Source organism: Strigops habroptila, chromosome 3 (genome assembly GCF_004027225.2).
Source record: "Strigops habroptila isolate Jane chromosome 3, bStrHab1.2.pri, whole genome shotgun sequence".
Classification (NCBI taxonomy): domain Eukaryota; kingdom Metazoa; phylum Chordata; class Aves; order Psittaciformes; family Psittacidae; genus Strigops; species Strigops habroptila.
In genome coordinates, this window is record NC_044279.2 from 54,673,444 (window position 1) to 54,689,138 (window position 15,695).

General features: G+C 42.2%; 1 protein-coding gene across 4 annotated transcripts in view; it reads right to left on the reverse strand.

The window, feature by feature from the left end:
• The window catches only part of ETV6 (ETS variant transcription factor 6), a 136,420-nt gene that overhangs the window by 18,364 nt on the left and 102,361 nt on the right, over positions 1–15,695 (reverse strand). For all 4 annotated transcript variants that reach the window (XM_030478196.1, XM_030478195.1, XM_030478198.1 and 1 more), the window contains 3 exons: positions 15,256–15,420; positions 11,314–11,448; positions 6,041–6,583 (listed from right to left, as the gene is read on the reverse strand). In XM_030478196.1, coding sequence (XP_030334056.1) covers positions 6,041–6,583; positions 11,314–11,448; positions 15,256–15,420 — 843 coding nt within the window. The remainder of the gene's footprint in view (positions 1–6,040; positions 6,584–11,313; positions 11,449–15,255; positions 15,421–15,695) is intronic.

A 15,695-nucleotide genomic window follows, 5' to 3' on the forward strand; every position in this document is an offset into this window, starting at 1 on the left:
AGTCACTAGCACCTCCCAGTTTGGTGTTATCAGCAAACTTGCCAATGGTGCATTCAACTCCTGCATCCAGTCATTGATAAATATATTGAACAGGATTGGCCTTAGAATTGAGGCCTGAGGAACACTGCTGTGGACCAGGCAGCTTGTACAGAAGGATGTTGCGAGGAACAGTATCAAAAGCCTTATTAAAATCAGAAAAACTCCAGCCACCACCTTCCCTTCATCCACTAGGTGTGTGACCTTATCACAGGATATATATATATTCTTCTTTAAATGCCTTTCATTAGTACCCAGTACGATCTTTTCCATATTTTTTTCCTCAGCCCTTCTGTGAGGGCTAATAGCTGCTGCAAAACTTTTAACTTCTAAGTTAAGTTGTGCTTAGCTATTGGTTTTTACCCCCTTTACTATACAGTATGACTGGTTTTTGCCTTCTTTCCCACCCTCCCTCCCTACCTCCCAGCATATGTCACTGCATAGTAACTGTGCCTGTACAGCTATTTTGCACAGAAAAGAAAATAAACTACTGTGGTGTAACTGCATCTGCATAAAGGATTTTGCTGGTATGTCAGTTAAAAAAAATCACCATCCTACAACTTGACACAGTTGTAAAAGTCTCATCAACACATCTGGAGCAAAGACAGGCGCTGAGGCTCTGGTCCTAGTGGGTAAGTTGAAGAGACACTACTGACCAAGGTGCCGTTTGAAGGCTTGAAGTTTGGTGTCTTGTGATGTTTAAGCTCTAAACGTCTACTGTTAAATGAAGCTGAGTTTGTTTTTCTTAGCCTTCTTTAAAAGAAGCTTTCCAGCTCAAGTCCAAATTGAAACACCCCCCCCCATCATTTGATTTGCACTTTTTTTGGTGGAAATATTCACTCAACTAACCCCTTCTGTCTTTTCCCTTCCCACGCAAGCTTATGAGAAGTGATTAAGTCTTTTAAACGAAGAGGGAGGAGAATCCTTGATTCTGTTCCCCCTCTAACCTCTCTCCCCACACAAACCAACCAAACTACTATCCTTACAGAGCTTTGGGGTGGAAGATTTCCCGGTGCTCAGAGCTCGCACACAGCCTACGCCCATCATAAGTGCTGTTTTGTAGATTTTAGTAGAATGTGAGTCATTCATAGCTGATGCACTCTTACCAGGGGACAGCATTTTCAGTTTCAGCCATCAGACTGTTTTTATTGAGAAGTTGCTTATACGCATCTTGCTACAAATACCTGGTGTTCATGTTACGCCCCTGTACTCTCTGGATGTGTGGCACAGAAAGGCTGAGGCAAGTGGGAAGCAAAGCTGGAGGTAGATCTCTTTCATGACTTTGGCAGGGTAAGAATCTTGCCTGTCCTCATTCCAATGGCAGTCAATAGTTTTATGGGCCAAACCAATACAGCGGTAGACAGCGTGCCTCTGAACAGTTTAAATATTACCTGGCTTTTCCTTTGACTCCTGAGGGGGAAGAAACAAATCTAGCAGCTCATAAAGTCAGATACAACCCAGTTGCTAAGGTAACCCAGCTGATAAGAACAACATACCAAGAGACAACAACAGGCACAACACTCACCTGCCTTTACATTCCCTCCCCACAAATGCAGAGCAGAACCAAAAGCAACAGGCAGGGTGGGACTCTGCAGAGGAATAGCAGCACTCATCCTCCTAAGCTGCTTGTACGAATGGCATAGGTCTGCCTCAGACACGCACAGTGAACCTGGAACTTAATGGGTTTTGTTGGGTCTCAATTCCAACAAGACAGGGAGCCCTTGGAGGGAGTCCACTTGCACCTACCACTGCTCTATGGCACTCTGCCTTTCATGCTCATACAATCGTTTGGTTAGTATCTGCACTGGGCAATGCCTGAGGAAAAGGGTAGTTGTATCTGTATCCCAAAGTTTCAGTGCCAGTGTTTGCTGTGGATTGGTGAACGAGCCTTTCAGTCCCAGAGAGCTAGTACCGAAAATGACACCAGGAGCTGGAAATCCCAGGAACCTGCTCAGCGATGTATTTTCCCTCACAAGAAACATGCAGAATTGTATTAGTGAGTTTTAAGTGACTGAATCAAAAGTGAGGTAAATAGCAGCATGTCATTAGATTAATTTGGATGTTTGTAAACCAACCTCTATGTGATAAAAGTCAGGACAAAACCAACCCTGCTGTAGTTGGATAATCCCATAACTGCTTCTTGCAGGGATTCCTGTGTCTTCCCTTGAGCCACTGACAGTTTTCTGATGAGATCTAATATATCAGTTCCCATTTTCCTGCATGCTAACAAGCGGAGGTGGACATGCACATTTGAAATAAAAATTACATTTCTGACACCTAAATAAAGTTTGGTTGTGAAAACCTGCTCTTGTTGAAGTCAACAGCAGAGCTCCCAAGGAAAGCTATGGGGGCAGAACTTCAGGATGGCTGCCATGAGGGTTTCTGGTGGCTGTGGTTCCACCAGGGCTGCAGTGCATGCCTCAGCCATGACATGCTAGGAACGCCTGCCAACGCAACAACCCCTGCCTGTCCTTGTACCTTGGGGAAGTACCTTTTATGAGATATCAAAGTCCTAAAATGTTTGATAACAAAACCCTCCCAGTCAGAGGTGCATGGGCAGTGGAACTTCCATTCTGCAGAAGAGCTGATTTCAGGTCCCTGTCTTAACTGAAACTGCAACTGCATTAAGAGAAAAAATAGGAAAAAAAAGAGTTGTTTTCTTTTTCCCACAGAGTGAAATCCTTGGAGACTCTTTGGGGAGAACCAAGATGGACTAAAGAGCTAAAAGTAAGCCAGATAGATAGACTGCCTGCTTGCTAGAGTCCAAGTTAGGAGCTGACTACAAACAAACACTGTTCCTGCTTTGAATTAGGAGTTCCAGTGGGGAAAACTGTCCACTACACTGCTCTGCTAAACTCCCCTTCTGAGATGTTTTTATATTTTGAAGTGCTGTCATAGCTAGATGACTACCGATGCCTGAGTTACTTAGCTTAACCCTTGCCTGGTATACTTACAGGGGATGCAAGTCTGCCTTTAGATCATCCCAACACAATGACCTCTAGTTCTGACAATGTTATGGAAAAGACTCATGCATATTGTGTTGAGAAGATAGCTAAATGTAATTTTAAAAATCAACTGTAGCCACTGATGAATAATATATGGGAGTAACATAATGAGTAACATAAAGATACTTTATGCATCTGCTTTGCTACAAAAAGTGTAAAATGGCCTTAGAGGAAAAGAGAATAAGACCTTCGACTTGAAATTCTATGTTGTAAAAGGGAAAGTGCTTTACCAGTAAAATTAATATTTTGAGAAACGATATTACATAAAAAGGTAGGAAAGATTAGTCAGCCGGTGAGCAGAGGTCATTATTTTGTCTGACAGGAAGTCCAGAGTTTTATTGATTGACCTGAAAACACAGTATTTGTAGACAGCCGCAAGTGAAAACATTGTTTTCTTTCTCAGCATCACGTAATTGCATGCTGCATTTAAAAACAGACTCTATCTCCAAGTAAACAGGTTTATGAGGCTGTGAGGTATCTTAAGTCCAGGAAGAATTCCTTTTACAATTTAAAATATCTGAGCTGGGAATAGAATGCATTTTGGAGCTCAGCCCAATGTTTTAGTCAGCAGCCCATGGGGCTTCCCTGGTAGCTGCTCCTCATCACTGTATCCCATGAAAACCACCTGCATTCAAACGGTTAAGCCAGCAAAAAGCCAAGGCTTTCTTCTCACCAGTGTAAACAGATAAGTACTTAGCTCTGGCACTGGACCATTGGTAAATCTTTTCTTTACCCAACCCATTGGTCTTCCTCATCCGTAAAATGGAAATAATGCCAGTGATTTTTTAAAAGGCTCTTTGTAACAATACAACTGTATTGACGTATATTTGCCTTTTAGAAGCCAAGTGTTATAGTTTTCATGGTCTCCTCTCTCTCAAATCAAAGTGGCAAGCCATGGTTGGCCAAAAGCCTCCATGTTAACTATAGCAGTGTCAGTGAAGGTAAGGACATGCAGGTGGAAAATAGATTTATGCTAACATAAACCAGAAATGCCCTTAAAAAGAAATCATGTAATGGCAAGAGCTCTAAATTGGAAGGCATGAAACATGGGCTGTCTACATTGTTGGTAGCAATCTGGGTTTTGTCACCTTTAAATTGGCTGTGAGCTCTTTATCCAGTCTAGCTACAGTTCAGGAGCCATTACAACCCAACCAGAATAGAGCTACCTTGTGCCTGTACAGCATGTGAGGCTTGTTGGCATTTACAATTAAAGGACATGAGGCACTGATGGAAGTGCACTGGCAAATTTATCAGCAGAAATCTAAGATGTTAGCAACCACCAGCTATGTAATCACCCGACCCTTGGCCTCATCTGAACTGAATGCTTGAATACACCTCAGGTCTTTTTAGCATGAAATACTTAACCAGCTCTTTAAGACGTGCCACCCACGCTGGTGGGTTTAAGCAAAGCCACAAGACTGCAAGTAAAAGCAGCTAAGCATGCAAATGCAGCCAGTGCATAACACTTTAAACTGCTACACATATTTGCCAAGCAACTTTGTGAGGCCTAAACATCCACAGGCTTGGGCTCTGTTGCCCTGCAAACAATACAGGGATGGAAAGGACATGGGAGCACTATTTACAGGGCTTGTGTCACTGGACCCAGTGCACAGTGTGCAGAAACCAGAGATTCCCAATTATGTAAAAAACTCCTGGATTTAAATTGAAAAATTACACCACCACCAACTCCCCACATTTTTTCTTATAATCTTTTTAGTCAAGGGTTCATTCTTAGAGAACATTTCCTTCTGAAAAATAAAAATTAACAACCCCCTGATCTTCCAATAGTACTTTATGGAAAGGAAATCTCCAGTGATGCAACCAGTAGTGTATCTTCTCTGCCATAACATTAAGTACATTTCTTAGCTTGCTGAGAATAGTGTGGGCAATAACAATCAAATGGAGAGAGACAAATGTCAGCCAAGCAAAAATATCAAAAGATTAATTTCTGTTACCCATCTCTATTACGTGAAATGATCATAGCTCTTGTCGTGTTTGATGTTTGACTAGATGGTGAGGTATGTACCTTTTGGATTTAAAGTGATAAGTTGTAAGAAAATAAAAAATCTTCCTCATTAAAGCTGAGGCAGCACGACATCTGTAACAAATTTAAGGCATGTAAGGACAAAAAAGAACAAGGTATTTTAAAATGTACCTCTCTGGACATGTGTAATACTCCACAGGAGCTGGGTATCACATTAGCTCGCTGCGGACATAAATGCATGGAATGTTTTAGGGTGTGGTGCATATTTACATCTCTCAACAGACACTGTTTACTGGAGCATTCAGCATATTTCTGAAGTGGCTGGATTCCCCTTCCCCCTTTCCCTATCTATTTACAGTTCCCTTTCAAGTACAAAAAACATTTTCTGTAACCTCAGCTTCCTGATTCAGCTGTTGTGATGTCAGTTATTTACGATAACAAAAGTGAGACAATGCCTGTGGTTTGTGTGGGACAAAGGCAACCTTGTTTCTCTAAAACAGGGACAATCCTAGTGTGAGAAGCATGGGAAAGCCTACAAAGTAGGACTCCAAGGTGGTATTAGTCTCACCATCTCCATAATAGTGGGCTTGACACTGCATTATCTCAAAGGCCACTGACAGAGGGCTTTTTCCTTTCATAAGACTGGACACTAATCTGAATCCAGCTCTTGGAAAACTACCTCTTTGCAGGACAAGGTTTTGGAGATAGGTATCTTGGGAAAGAAACGGATTGCTAGTGGGTGGAGAGACAGCCAGTGTCAGGACATAAATGTTTCAATACCAATTATGTATTCTGTGGTCACAAGCAAGTCACTCTGCACCTTTGCTTACCTGCCACGAAACTGGCTTAATCATATTTAACTGTCTAAACCACAGATGTGGTGAAACTTGCAGAATGCCAGTAAACTCCTGAGGTCACACAGTGGCAAAAGGAAACGAGAAACTCCTAATACCCAGCATGGTTAGTTATGAATGAAGAGCATCAGCTTTGGTGTAGCCTACAGAATGTTACTTACCTGCTATTCTTCCAATTGGCATTGCATGGTCCTCAGGAGGGGATACAGACACCATGATGTGGTTCATATAAGCTAACTCTTCTCGGTGGGACAGGTTGATTGGCTTTACCTCCCTGTGCAGCCCATCCTCAGACAACCTTGGTGGTTTGAAATCGGAGTGCCTGGGGTTCAGTATCAAAGGATGCATAATAGGGCTGGGCATCAGCTGGATGACCCTGGTGTTCTCCTGGCGAGGGCTGGAGGGCTTCTGGAGCACCTCGGAATGAGGCGGGCAGTGGTTGTTTTCTATCGGGGACACTGACAGAGGATAGGGCTCCTGCTGGTTGTTCTCGTGCTGATGCCTTGTCCCCGGCACCCTGTCAGCTGGGGAAAGGCGACGGATAGTGTTGTCCATAGGGGACTTCAGTGGCCGCTGATCGGGATCTGGTGATGGACGGTGGTTGTTGGTGATGGGTGATCTAGAACGATGCAACAGTTCAATGGTTGGGGGGTTGTGGTGGACTGTTTCTGTGGATGGTCTTGAGGGTCTCTGGACAAAGCTATCTGTGGAGGAAAAAAACATTACAGATCATCTATATTGTGATCAAGGTGTAGGATCTAAATGTCACACTACTAGCTGGACTTATTGGGTACTGCTGTCAGCTTGGAAATGTTTTTATTTGTGTGACTACGGAGGCCCAGAAAAACACCACATAAATGCAGACATAGTTATTACTACACAGAATGAGATCGGTACTATGAAAACAATCTTCTTCCACCACCACATAAAGGTAGTTCCTGGGGAAACGTGTTAAGAGAAACCCCATTTTGAGAAGCTGACTGGAGCACACATAAAGAAAGTAAGATCTGATTCAGCTGTACTGTGTTTCTGTGCAAACGCTTTGAAACTTATCTCCTGCCATTCATGTCTCTACATGTGGTTCCTGTTATTGTACCATGATGAGCATTGTAAGGTAGATGGCAGAGATAAAAAGGGAAAATGTCTCCAGGAAAATACTGGGTAGTAAGTTTGAGATGTTAGAGGCTTGGGTCAAGGAAGAGAATATCTTAATCTGAAATACAGAGTGGGTTATCTACAAAACCCCTACTGATAGGAAGCGCTTTGTGAAACACTAGCTAAATTTTATCCATCTTGATTTCAAGAGCATGTACCACCAAATAGAGATATTTTTACCTTGTTGTATTTAGTATGTGCTGTCTACTGATGGGTTGTCCCAGGAGTAGGACTTCTAGAATCACTTCTGCATGAGCATACTTCCCAAGCTGTGATCCTTAACAGTACAGGGGACATAAGTCATGGCTCTAGGCCAGTGTCTTTACATACTAACAATTCTCTCACAAACTGAAATGCTTGATATAAACAGTGCAAACTTTCAGTTACCTAAGGCCATCAATTTTGACTAGGAAAATTACTGACAAAGAGGAAAACACCACCAGAGCACAGTGACTAACAAGCTTTTATCTGAAAAACAAAGATCAAATTTCAGTGCTGTTTATTGAAAGCCTTGGATGGTAAAAGAAGAAAACTGCTGCATACATGTCAAACAAGTAGCTGCCTATTTGTGGCTGCCTGTTTGTTCACTCCTTTTGCTCTGATCCTCTTCAAAGATTCTCTTGTTCTCTTGTCAAAGCAGCAATACTCATTGAAGACCCTGCTGAGATGAAGATTCAGGTGCTCCCACTGCCTAGAACCCAGGTAGGCATCAGAAGGATTAGCACTTACCCAGGGAAAGGCCTGAGCAGAAACTCTAGATCTGATTAAATGTAGAGCCAAGCAGTGACATGGCACCAATCCTTTTGCCTGCTCAACTGGCTGTTCATCTATACAAGTGTGCTAAAGTGTCCAGAAAACCCTGAGATTTTCGGCAGAAGTTACATGGCTCCAGAACACTTATATCACACACTTGTCATCCCAGACAAGAAAAATGCATTTGTACAGCTATTTAAGGTACTCACAGTGAAACAGCTGGAGGACATGAGACTCCAGAGTTATATATTATTCTTGTTTTAACCCAACCAGCTTTAAATACAATGTGGCCAGCTAATGTGGGATAGCCCAAATGATTACAAAGAGGAATTAATTCACAACTGTACGTACCTCTGTGGCTGTCTTTTCTTAAAGTCTCCTTTCTTTGCCGCAGTAGAAAGAAAACCAACCCCCCAGTTTTACTCAGTGTCCTATCTTCTACAGACCATCCACCCTCATCACTGTACATTTAAATGCACAGTGCTCGTTCTTGGCCTGGAAATATAGACCAGAATATTGTACTGGTTGTCCTACTTATTTAAAGTGCCTTGGCTGGGGGGAGCAGCTATCTTGAAAGCAGAAAGGAATGCCTTGCTGTGCTTTCCACCAAGCTATCTGCAAACATTAGTTGGCTCTGAGAAGCTGCAAACAGAAGCAGACCTATCTGTCTGCTTGGTGATTCTGACTCAGGACAGGAGAGAAGGTAGGGACCAAGAACCCTTTAAAAAGCAGCAAGAGGAAGAACCACAAATGGATAACACCAGTGCTCACTTTCCTCCGAGATCTTTCTCTTTAAATACTTAACTAAAGAATCCCCTTATGGCCAAAGCTGCTGTTTATCATAAAACAATTCAAACCCAGCTCCAAGCAGTTCCACTGCCACAAATGATCCTGAACAGAATAAAATCCTCATCACATTCATTCCTTGGCACATCTGATGACTGCAAGTTGAGCACAATAGGAACAGATTCACTCATTAGTCTGATTCTTCATTCTGAGTGACCAACACTCTTTTCTTGAAGAGAAAGCTGAGAAAAGGAATTCAGGTCCCAGGAAAATTGCTGATCTATCTGATCCATACAGGGATGGGTGGGGCTGCACTCACTCTGAGAGTGAGCAGTTGCTGGCATGACAATCCCAAAGATCAGCACTCTTTGCTTACCCACAAAAGAAGTGCAGGGAATGACAGTGTAAGCTTCCTGTATGGCATCCCATCAAATGACTCAGTGCTGTGTCAGAAGGACCACTGGAGATTTAGGTAATTCACTGTCGATTGCTCATCTGTTTTACAGGGACAGAGGCTGATGCCCATAGGGCAAATTCCAAGCCAATGCCAATGCATCTTGGAGGTACCCTGCATCACTGTCAACTGATTTCACAGCCAAACCCACTTTGATTAAGCTAGTAAAAAGCCACTAGATGCAAATGCTGGTCTCATCTGATTCTGGATTATCTAGCTTGTAATGAAAGCATTTAGAAGTTGGATCATAAGTATATAATTTATTAGGAAGTGGGCAAAAGAGCCAGTATAAGAAAATGGAAAAAGATCACTGGAGTAAGGAGGGATTCTAAAAAAGGTCCATCACCTATGAAATTTAACCACCCAAAATTGTGCCAATTGACACCTGTGTTACAGCTTGTGAGTCTGGCAGGTTAAGCGCTGCTTCTCACATTTGCCCTCTTTTTTTTACTAAGCTGCGTTCTGCTGACAGAAAATGGTAAACTTAATTGTGCTAGTTCCTCCCAAATGACTCTGTGAAACAAGAAGAAGGAGTGTCAAAATACAAAAATAAGTAAATTCACCTGCCTAGAAATTTTTGGCATAGATATTTTCTGATTGAAGCTGTAGTTTCTTCTGCTTGTTTTGAAGTTCCTCTCACAGCAAAACAAGAACTAATTTTTGTCATTATAAAGAAAAGTTTTAAGTAATAGTGCAGAGTTCTTTAAGCAAAATCAGTGGTACTAGCAGCAGCCAGAGTACTGTAAGGGAGAAATCAAAGTTGTTTCTTAATCATCCTGTGCTCCGACAGAAGTTGGACTAAACTGCAAAGGACTTAGGTTTTAAGTGACACACATAAAAGGCCAACTCAACATCCCTGTGAAATCCTCTCTAGAGTGAAAGTTGCTCTGTATCTTTAATGTAGGGGTGTCTGAGAGGGCAGCTAGCACTTCTGTTTGAAATTTAGGGAGAGAACACTTGTGGGTGAATGCCAAGCTTCAGGAAAAAATGGAGATTTTAGTAAAGGTCTCTGGAAGTGCCTATCTTAACACACCAGCCAACTGTCTCTTGCACAACTCTGCCAATTCAACTTCATCCTGACCTGTAGCACCCTCTTCTAATCTGAAATATTTACACAGCTGTGTGGAAACCCTTTGGAGTGTCGTTATCCCACCTGCTGCTGTTCTGCTCTTGGCTTAGTCTCAAAGGTTTGCTGGTGCCATTTGATTCTGGCTTGGTCAGGCTGGCCATAGGCAATTTGTCCAGGTCTGACAGTACCTCTCAATCTTTTCCTGCAATCTCACATTGAATCTTGAAATAATTTGTGGATCTTTCTCCAGTTAGCAGAGACTAGGGCAATATCCCAACTCACTTCTATTCTCCTGTTTACTTGAAAAAGGAATAACATTACTTTTTTCTAGAGGTTTGTTTTGGTTTCTTTAATTGAAAAAGTGAATTCTGCCTTATGCTTTCATGCAAAGGACCTTTCAAAAGGCTTAGGCTTACTGTTTTTTCTGTTATTGGAGGAAACTAAGAATTATTTTAGTGTGTATATTTTAAAAGAAAATAAAACCTTAATGTTTCCATTGAAGGAAGCAGACTTACATTTTGATCTGCACTAATAATGAGTAGAGGAAGCCCAAATCTGAAGTTCCACAAATATATCTATTCTTTCTTCACCACCTCTGACAGCCATGGTATGTGTGGACACTACTAGAAGGCTAACAAATAACCTAAGCAAGTAATTCTGATGGTAAAAATGAGAGAAAAACTACAGAAAAAACCTCTAAACGTGAATTGCTCAATCAGCTCAAAAGCTGAGCAACATGATGGGCTCAGTGCTAGGAACTCTGGCATGATGTGATGACAGATTGCCGGTTGAAGTGACTTTGATTTAGACATTCCTCTCTGAGGCTACCTTCTTTCTCCCTTGCTCTGCAAACAGTTACATCTAGTTGCATCTCCTGGGTACCAAAAGTCCATGAAGCATCTCTGTCAACCTAATTGGGAATGAGGAAAAATGAATCAATGGAGTCAATAAAACTTTCTGTTCTATGCCAGATTTTTTTAATCTGTGTCTGGCATAGCTTTTAAGCAGGCTTAGGAAACAGGACAAAACAATAGAAGATAAACGGAGAATGGATAGCTGACTTCCTAGACCAATTGATTGTTCTAAAGCTATGGAGACAAAGGGAGGAGAGTAGCTTTATTTAAGTAACTTTGGAGCAAGAAAATGACATATTTCTTCACAGCTTTACCCTACTTGCCTCTATAATGGCAGCTCCCATAAGAATGAGACAGAGTTACCTTCATCATGATTCTGGTGTAATATGACCTCTGGCTGAGCATGGATAGAGTTCCCAGGGTGGAAGAAAGGTGTGAAGAGCATACGAGCTTTCCTTTGCTTCAGAATATGCTGCAGGAGTTCATACAAAACATCACCTGAAAGATAAACAGCAGGAAAAAGGAAATGAAAACCTACACACTGCTGAGAAGACTCATTTAGCCATCTGATGCATGAATTCATGGCTCCTGGGTGCTATTTTCAGACCCCAAAATGCTTGCAGCAAAGTCTTACATTTCACTGTTTTTCAAGGTTCTTCCCTGAAAGGAAAAAAAAGAAGAAAAAGCAAAGCTGCGCATCATGTGTCTGTGTGTGACTGGGCAAAAATGGGAGAATGACAAGACACAGCTTTTATTACCCCAAAACAGAGTCTTTCTCAGGCTACATGACTGCCCATTCAAAAGCTCCAAACCTTTACAAGCGGTAGTTAGTTCAGTGTCCTACCTGCTCACAGCCTGTTTTTTAGACAGACACCTTAGGACACAGAATTATTAGCTGCAGAGCCCATGATTTATGCAGCGAGTTGCTGGGAGCAAAGACAGTCCTCTTAGTTAATTACTGAACAATTTACACTTTCTGGGGGGAGGACACACAAGATGCTGTAAAGCCTCTCCATGCAACACCACCGCCACAAGGCCAGAGGCAGTGTGCTACTAAGATATTCCATTCTAGAAAATCCATAGGAGGAAGAACTCTCACTTTGAAAAGATACTCTGGGATGGACTCAAAGATTTGAAAAGAATTGTGAGGTTTACCTCTCCTGAACACCTTTGCTGTGGGACAACTCCTGGAGATACTTGAGTGCTATAGCTGCCTCAGGAACTTCTCTACGTCACTCTTGGTGTCATGGTTTGGACTTCTGAAAAGCCCAGATAATCCTAAAGGTAGTTATTTCTAGCTTCTAGAATCTGTATGGAGCTCACTTCAAGAGGCAATATTAGACTAGGGATACAAGGCAGAGTAAGGAGCAAAATGCAGCGGACTTGCTGCTCTGCATGGGCGAATATAGTCTGTGAGTTGCTACTGTATCAGTCTTCCACAGAAATGCCTGCAGTGAATTGCACTGCACCTTGTGTGATTGATACAGATGCTGTTTCTTTTTGGGCTGCAGGCAAAGCTGTTCCTTGCTTCCCTTCTCACCCCACAGTTCCCTGGCACCAGAATTGTTATATCTTTCTTCAGTGGAACGTATCACCGCACCAGCTAGGAGACCAATGGATGAACTGCTTGTTTTCTGTCTTTTTATGTATTACATCTTGTACTGATGTCCTTGCAACATCATCATCTACATAAACCCATACGTACTTATACATTTTGTCTGATGTAAGTGGTTGCACATTTCAAAGTGAAAATGTACAACACAGGGCTAGGAAGTCTCAACTTTTAATTCTGCTTGCTCTCTTCTGTTTGTCACTGCTCACATTACAGAGGAATAGGTTGCAGCAGTAGCATTATTACCTGAAAAAGAACTTCGTGAAGTTTCACTTAGGAAACCTTGGATTCTCTGGGAGGGTTTTCTCAAGTGTGGGGTTATTTTTCTAGTAGTTGTCCCTATGAAATTGTAAGCTGTGTGCCATTTGTCCCTTTGTCTTTATGAACTGCCAGTGCTCTATTTGTCGGAAAGTTTAGTGAATAGCATGAAGCAGTTAAAGCCATGCTGCTTTCCATGATTCAGCTTCTTTTATTTTTAGCATCTTGGCTGCTTTTACTGTCTCAGCAGTGACTTTAGGGCATTTTTAAAAGGTGATTGCAATACCTGAAAATCTAATTAAAAACAAAGCCTCAAGAACCCAGTTACCTTTTCCATGTTTAGTACATGAAAGGCTAAAAAGTGATTTTACCACATAATTTGCATCCTTGAATGCAACAGTGGCATAAAATCATAACTAGTGCTGTAATACTCCAAGCAATAAGGTAGAAAATTTGTACCTCTTTGGATTTGGCCTGACAGACTAGTGAAAACATCCATAAACCTGGCTATCTGTTTTACCTAACAAAACAGCTATGCTTCTGCACCACCCAGATGCAGTAATGCTAGTTAAGAAGGTGAAAAGCATTTCTCACTCTCCCTCCTCTGCTACCTCCCTTCCCTGGCCAGCCCAAAATAGGAGAATAGCTGTGGGGCTGCGAGCCCACTTTGTTGCTAAGACCACTGCAGGGAGCGGATGCGGTTCTCCTGGTTTAGCCATGAGGAACAAGGGTCCAGCTTTTATGTAGCTGCAATCTTGAAAAGCTTAATTCCTGTATGGCAAACATTATTTCATAGTTCTTACATTTCATGTACAGTTAATATCTGGGAAATGCTGAGGTAACATCCCTTTACCTACAGTCATCTAGATTTTTAGAGACTGACTCAGATGTCCTCTGAAAGGTTTAATATCAGTAGGGAATACCTGGAGAGAAGGAGAGAAAAAGCGAAGGAGGAAGCCTTTAGTTTGGTTATTTCACTCCAAATGCAGATAAATAAAAGCTTAACCTTCTGCATAAAGGGAGGCTTTGCAAGCTAAAGGCTCTTCTCTGGGAATGCTCTATTTCCAGCCTACAAACATTTTAATCCGACTCATTTCAAGTGGCCTCACAGCACAGAAGGGGAAGAGCAGGGGCATAACTTGCAGGCAGCAAGGAACTGGGATGATAAGGCGAGTTCCAGACAAGATACATAGAAGTGTCCCTTACAGTCCTTGTCCACATCCTCACTTTCAATACTCCTTTTGCATTAAGCAGGGCTAATTTTTTAATGAAACAATCCAAAGTGGTGTACCAGAATTAAAAAATAAAGACATTTCTAGGCATCAGTTTTCACTACTGCATTACACTGTCAATAAACATTAATGTTTGGCATTTCCTTCCACACAAAATTAGTCCCAGATTTGAAGCACATGCTTAAAAAACCTTTGTATACACTAAACATAAGCCACAGTTTGTGAGGCAGATTCTGCAGGAGGATGGTTGGGGGGTGCATTCAAGGGAGTCACCAAGCAGCTTGATGCAGAATTAGTGCCATGGCTTGTTTATCAGCTAGATCCAAGCAGCACCAGCTGTACTTCTGCACCTAGTGAGCCTCCTCACAGCAATTCTGTCACTGCTTGGTCCAAACTCTTTGATCACCTATGGTGACTGAGTTATGAGCCTTTATGTTTAACAGGAGTACCCTGTATGGTCACAAAAGAAAAGCTCACAAATCACATTCAGTTAAACATCCCTGACAAAGGAGGGCAGAGGCTTACTCTGCCTGTAAAACTGGAGCAGACAGACCCCAGGGGATATAAATACAGGCAGGCAACATACACATTTCTACATCTTCTTTGTGAATAAATGAAGACATAATTTGAGCAATAGAGAAACTGATTCACACACCTGTTTGTTCTGTGCCTTAGGCTGGACTCCAGCACCTGAGAGAATATGGTAAAGTAAAGCCACAGGGGCTGTGAAATAGAGGAAAGGTCCCCCAGGGAGGAGTTTTGCAGTCACTTTTAGCAGCACATCAGCCAAACCAACTGTGAGGCAAAATGCTAATATGGGCTTCCTAAAGAGGCTGGAACATTTGGTTAACTTGCTGCTGTAGTTGGGTCTCTGAGAAGATAAGTCTTTACAGGGAAAAGCTGCACGTCACAAAGTGCTGTCAGAGAAGGTTGCTTTCTGGAAGTTCTGCAAGGTTTTTTAACTAGAAACAGGTTGGATGTTTGGGTTTGAATTTGCATTCAAATTTGCTTACAACTCAGGTGTATCAGGGTTTCATTCCCTCCTTGTCCTTTCTGTCCTTGCCCCCTACAATGTGTCTCTGTCCTCCCTCCCCTCACCCAGTCCAGACCAACAAATGGGACCATTTCCTCTTCAGATCCTCTCCAGATTTCGTTGCAGCTTCCTCCCTCTTTTCAATGACAGCTTCTGTAAATAATCCTTACCTGAATGAGGAGACCGGTATCGAAAGTCCTCTTTGGTCAGGAGCAGCAGAGCCTTGCCATTCATCTCAAAAGTGCTGCTCTCAATCGGCCTCAAGGAAAACTCCTTCTCTGCCCACCTGAGCCACTGTGCCACATCATCCCTGCTCCAGTAAACGGGCTGCAAACCTGTGGCAGGAAGAGGCCACAATTTTGTTACCAAATTGAGACGAGGCATGGGAATATAGACAAACATCAGTGAATCCCCCTTTCTCCCCACACCATAATGTGCAAAGTCTCAGGGGAAGGTATAGGAGAGGAATGTCATGTTGACACAGAATTATTCTAAGCACTGGACTGTGAAATACTTCTTTAGTTTAGGCATCTTGTTTTATCTGTGACATACTGAGAAACAAGAACTGCCTCAGCATCCTGAAAAAAGCTTCTAGGACATTATTTCATTC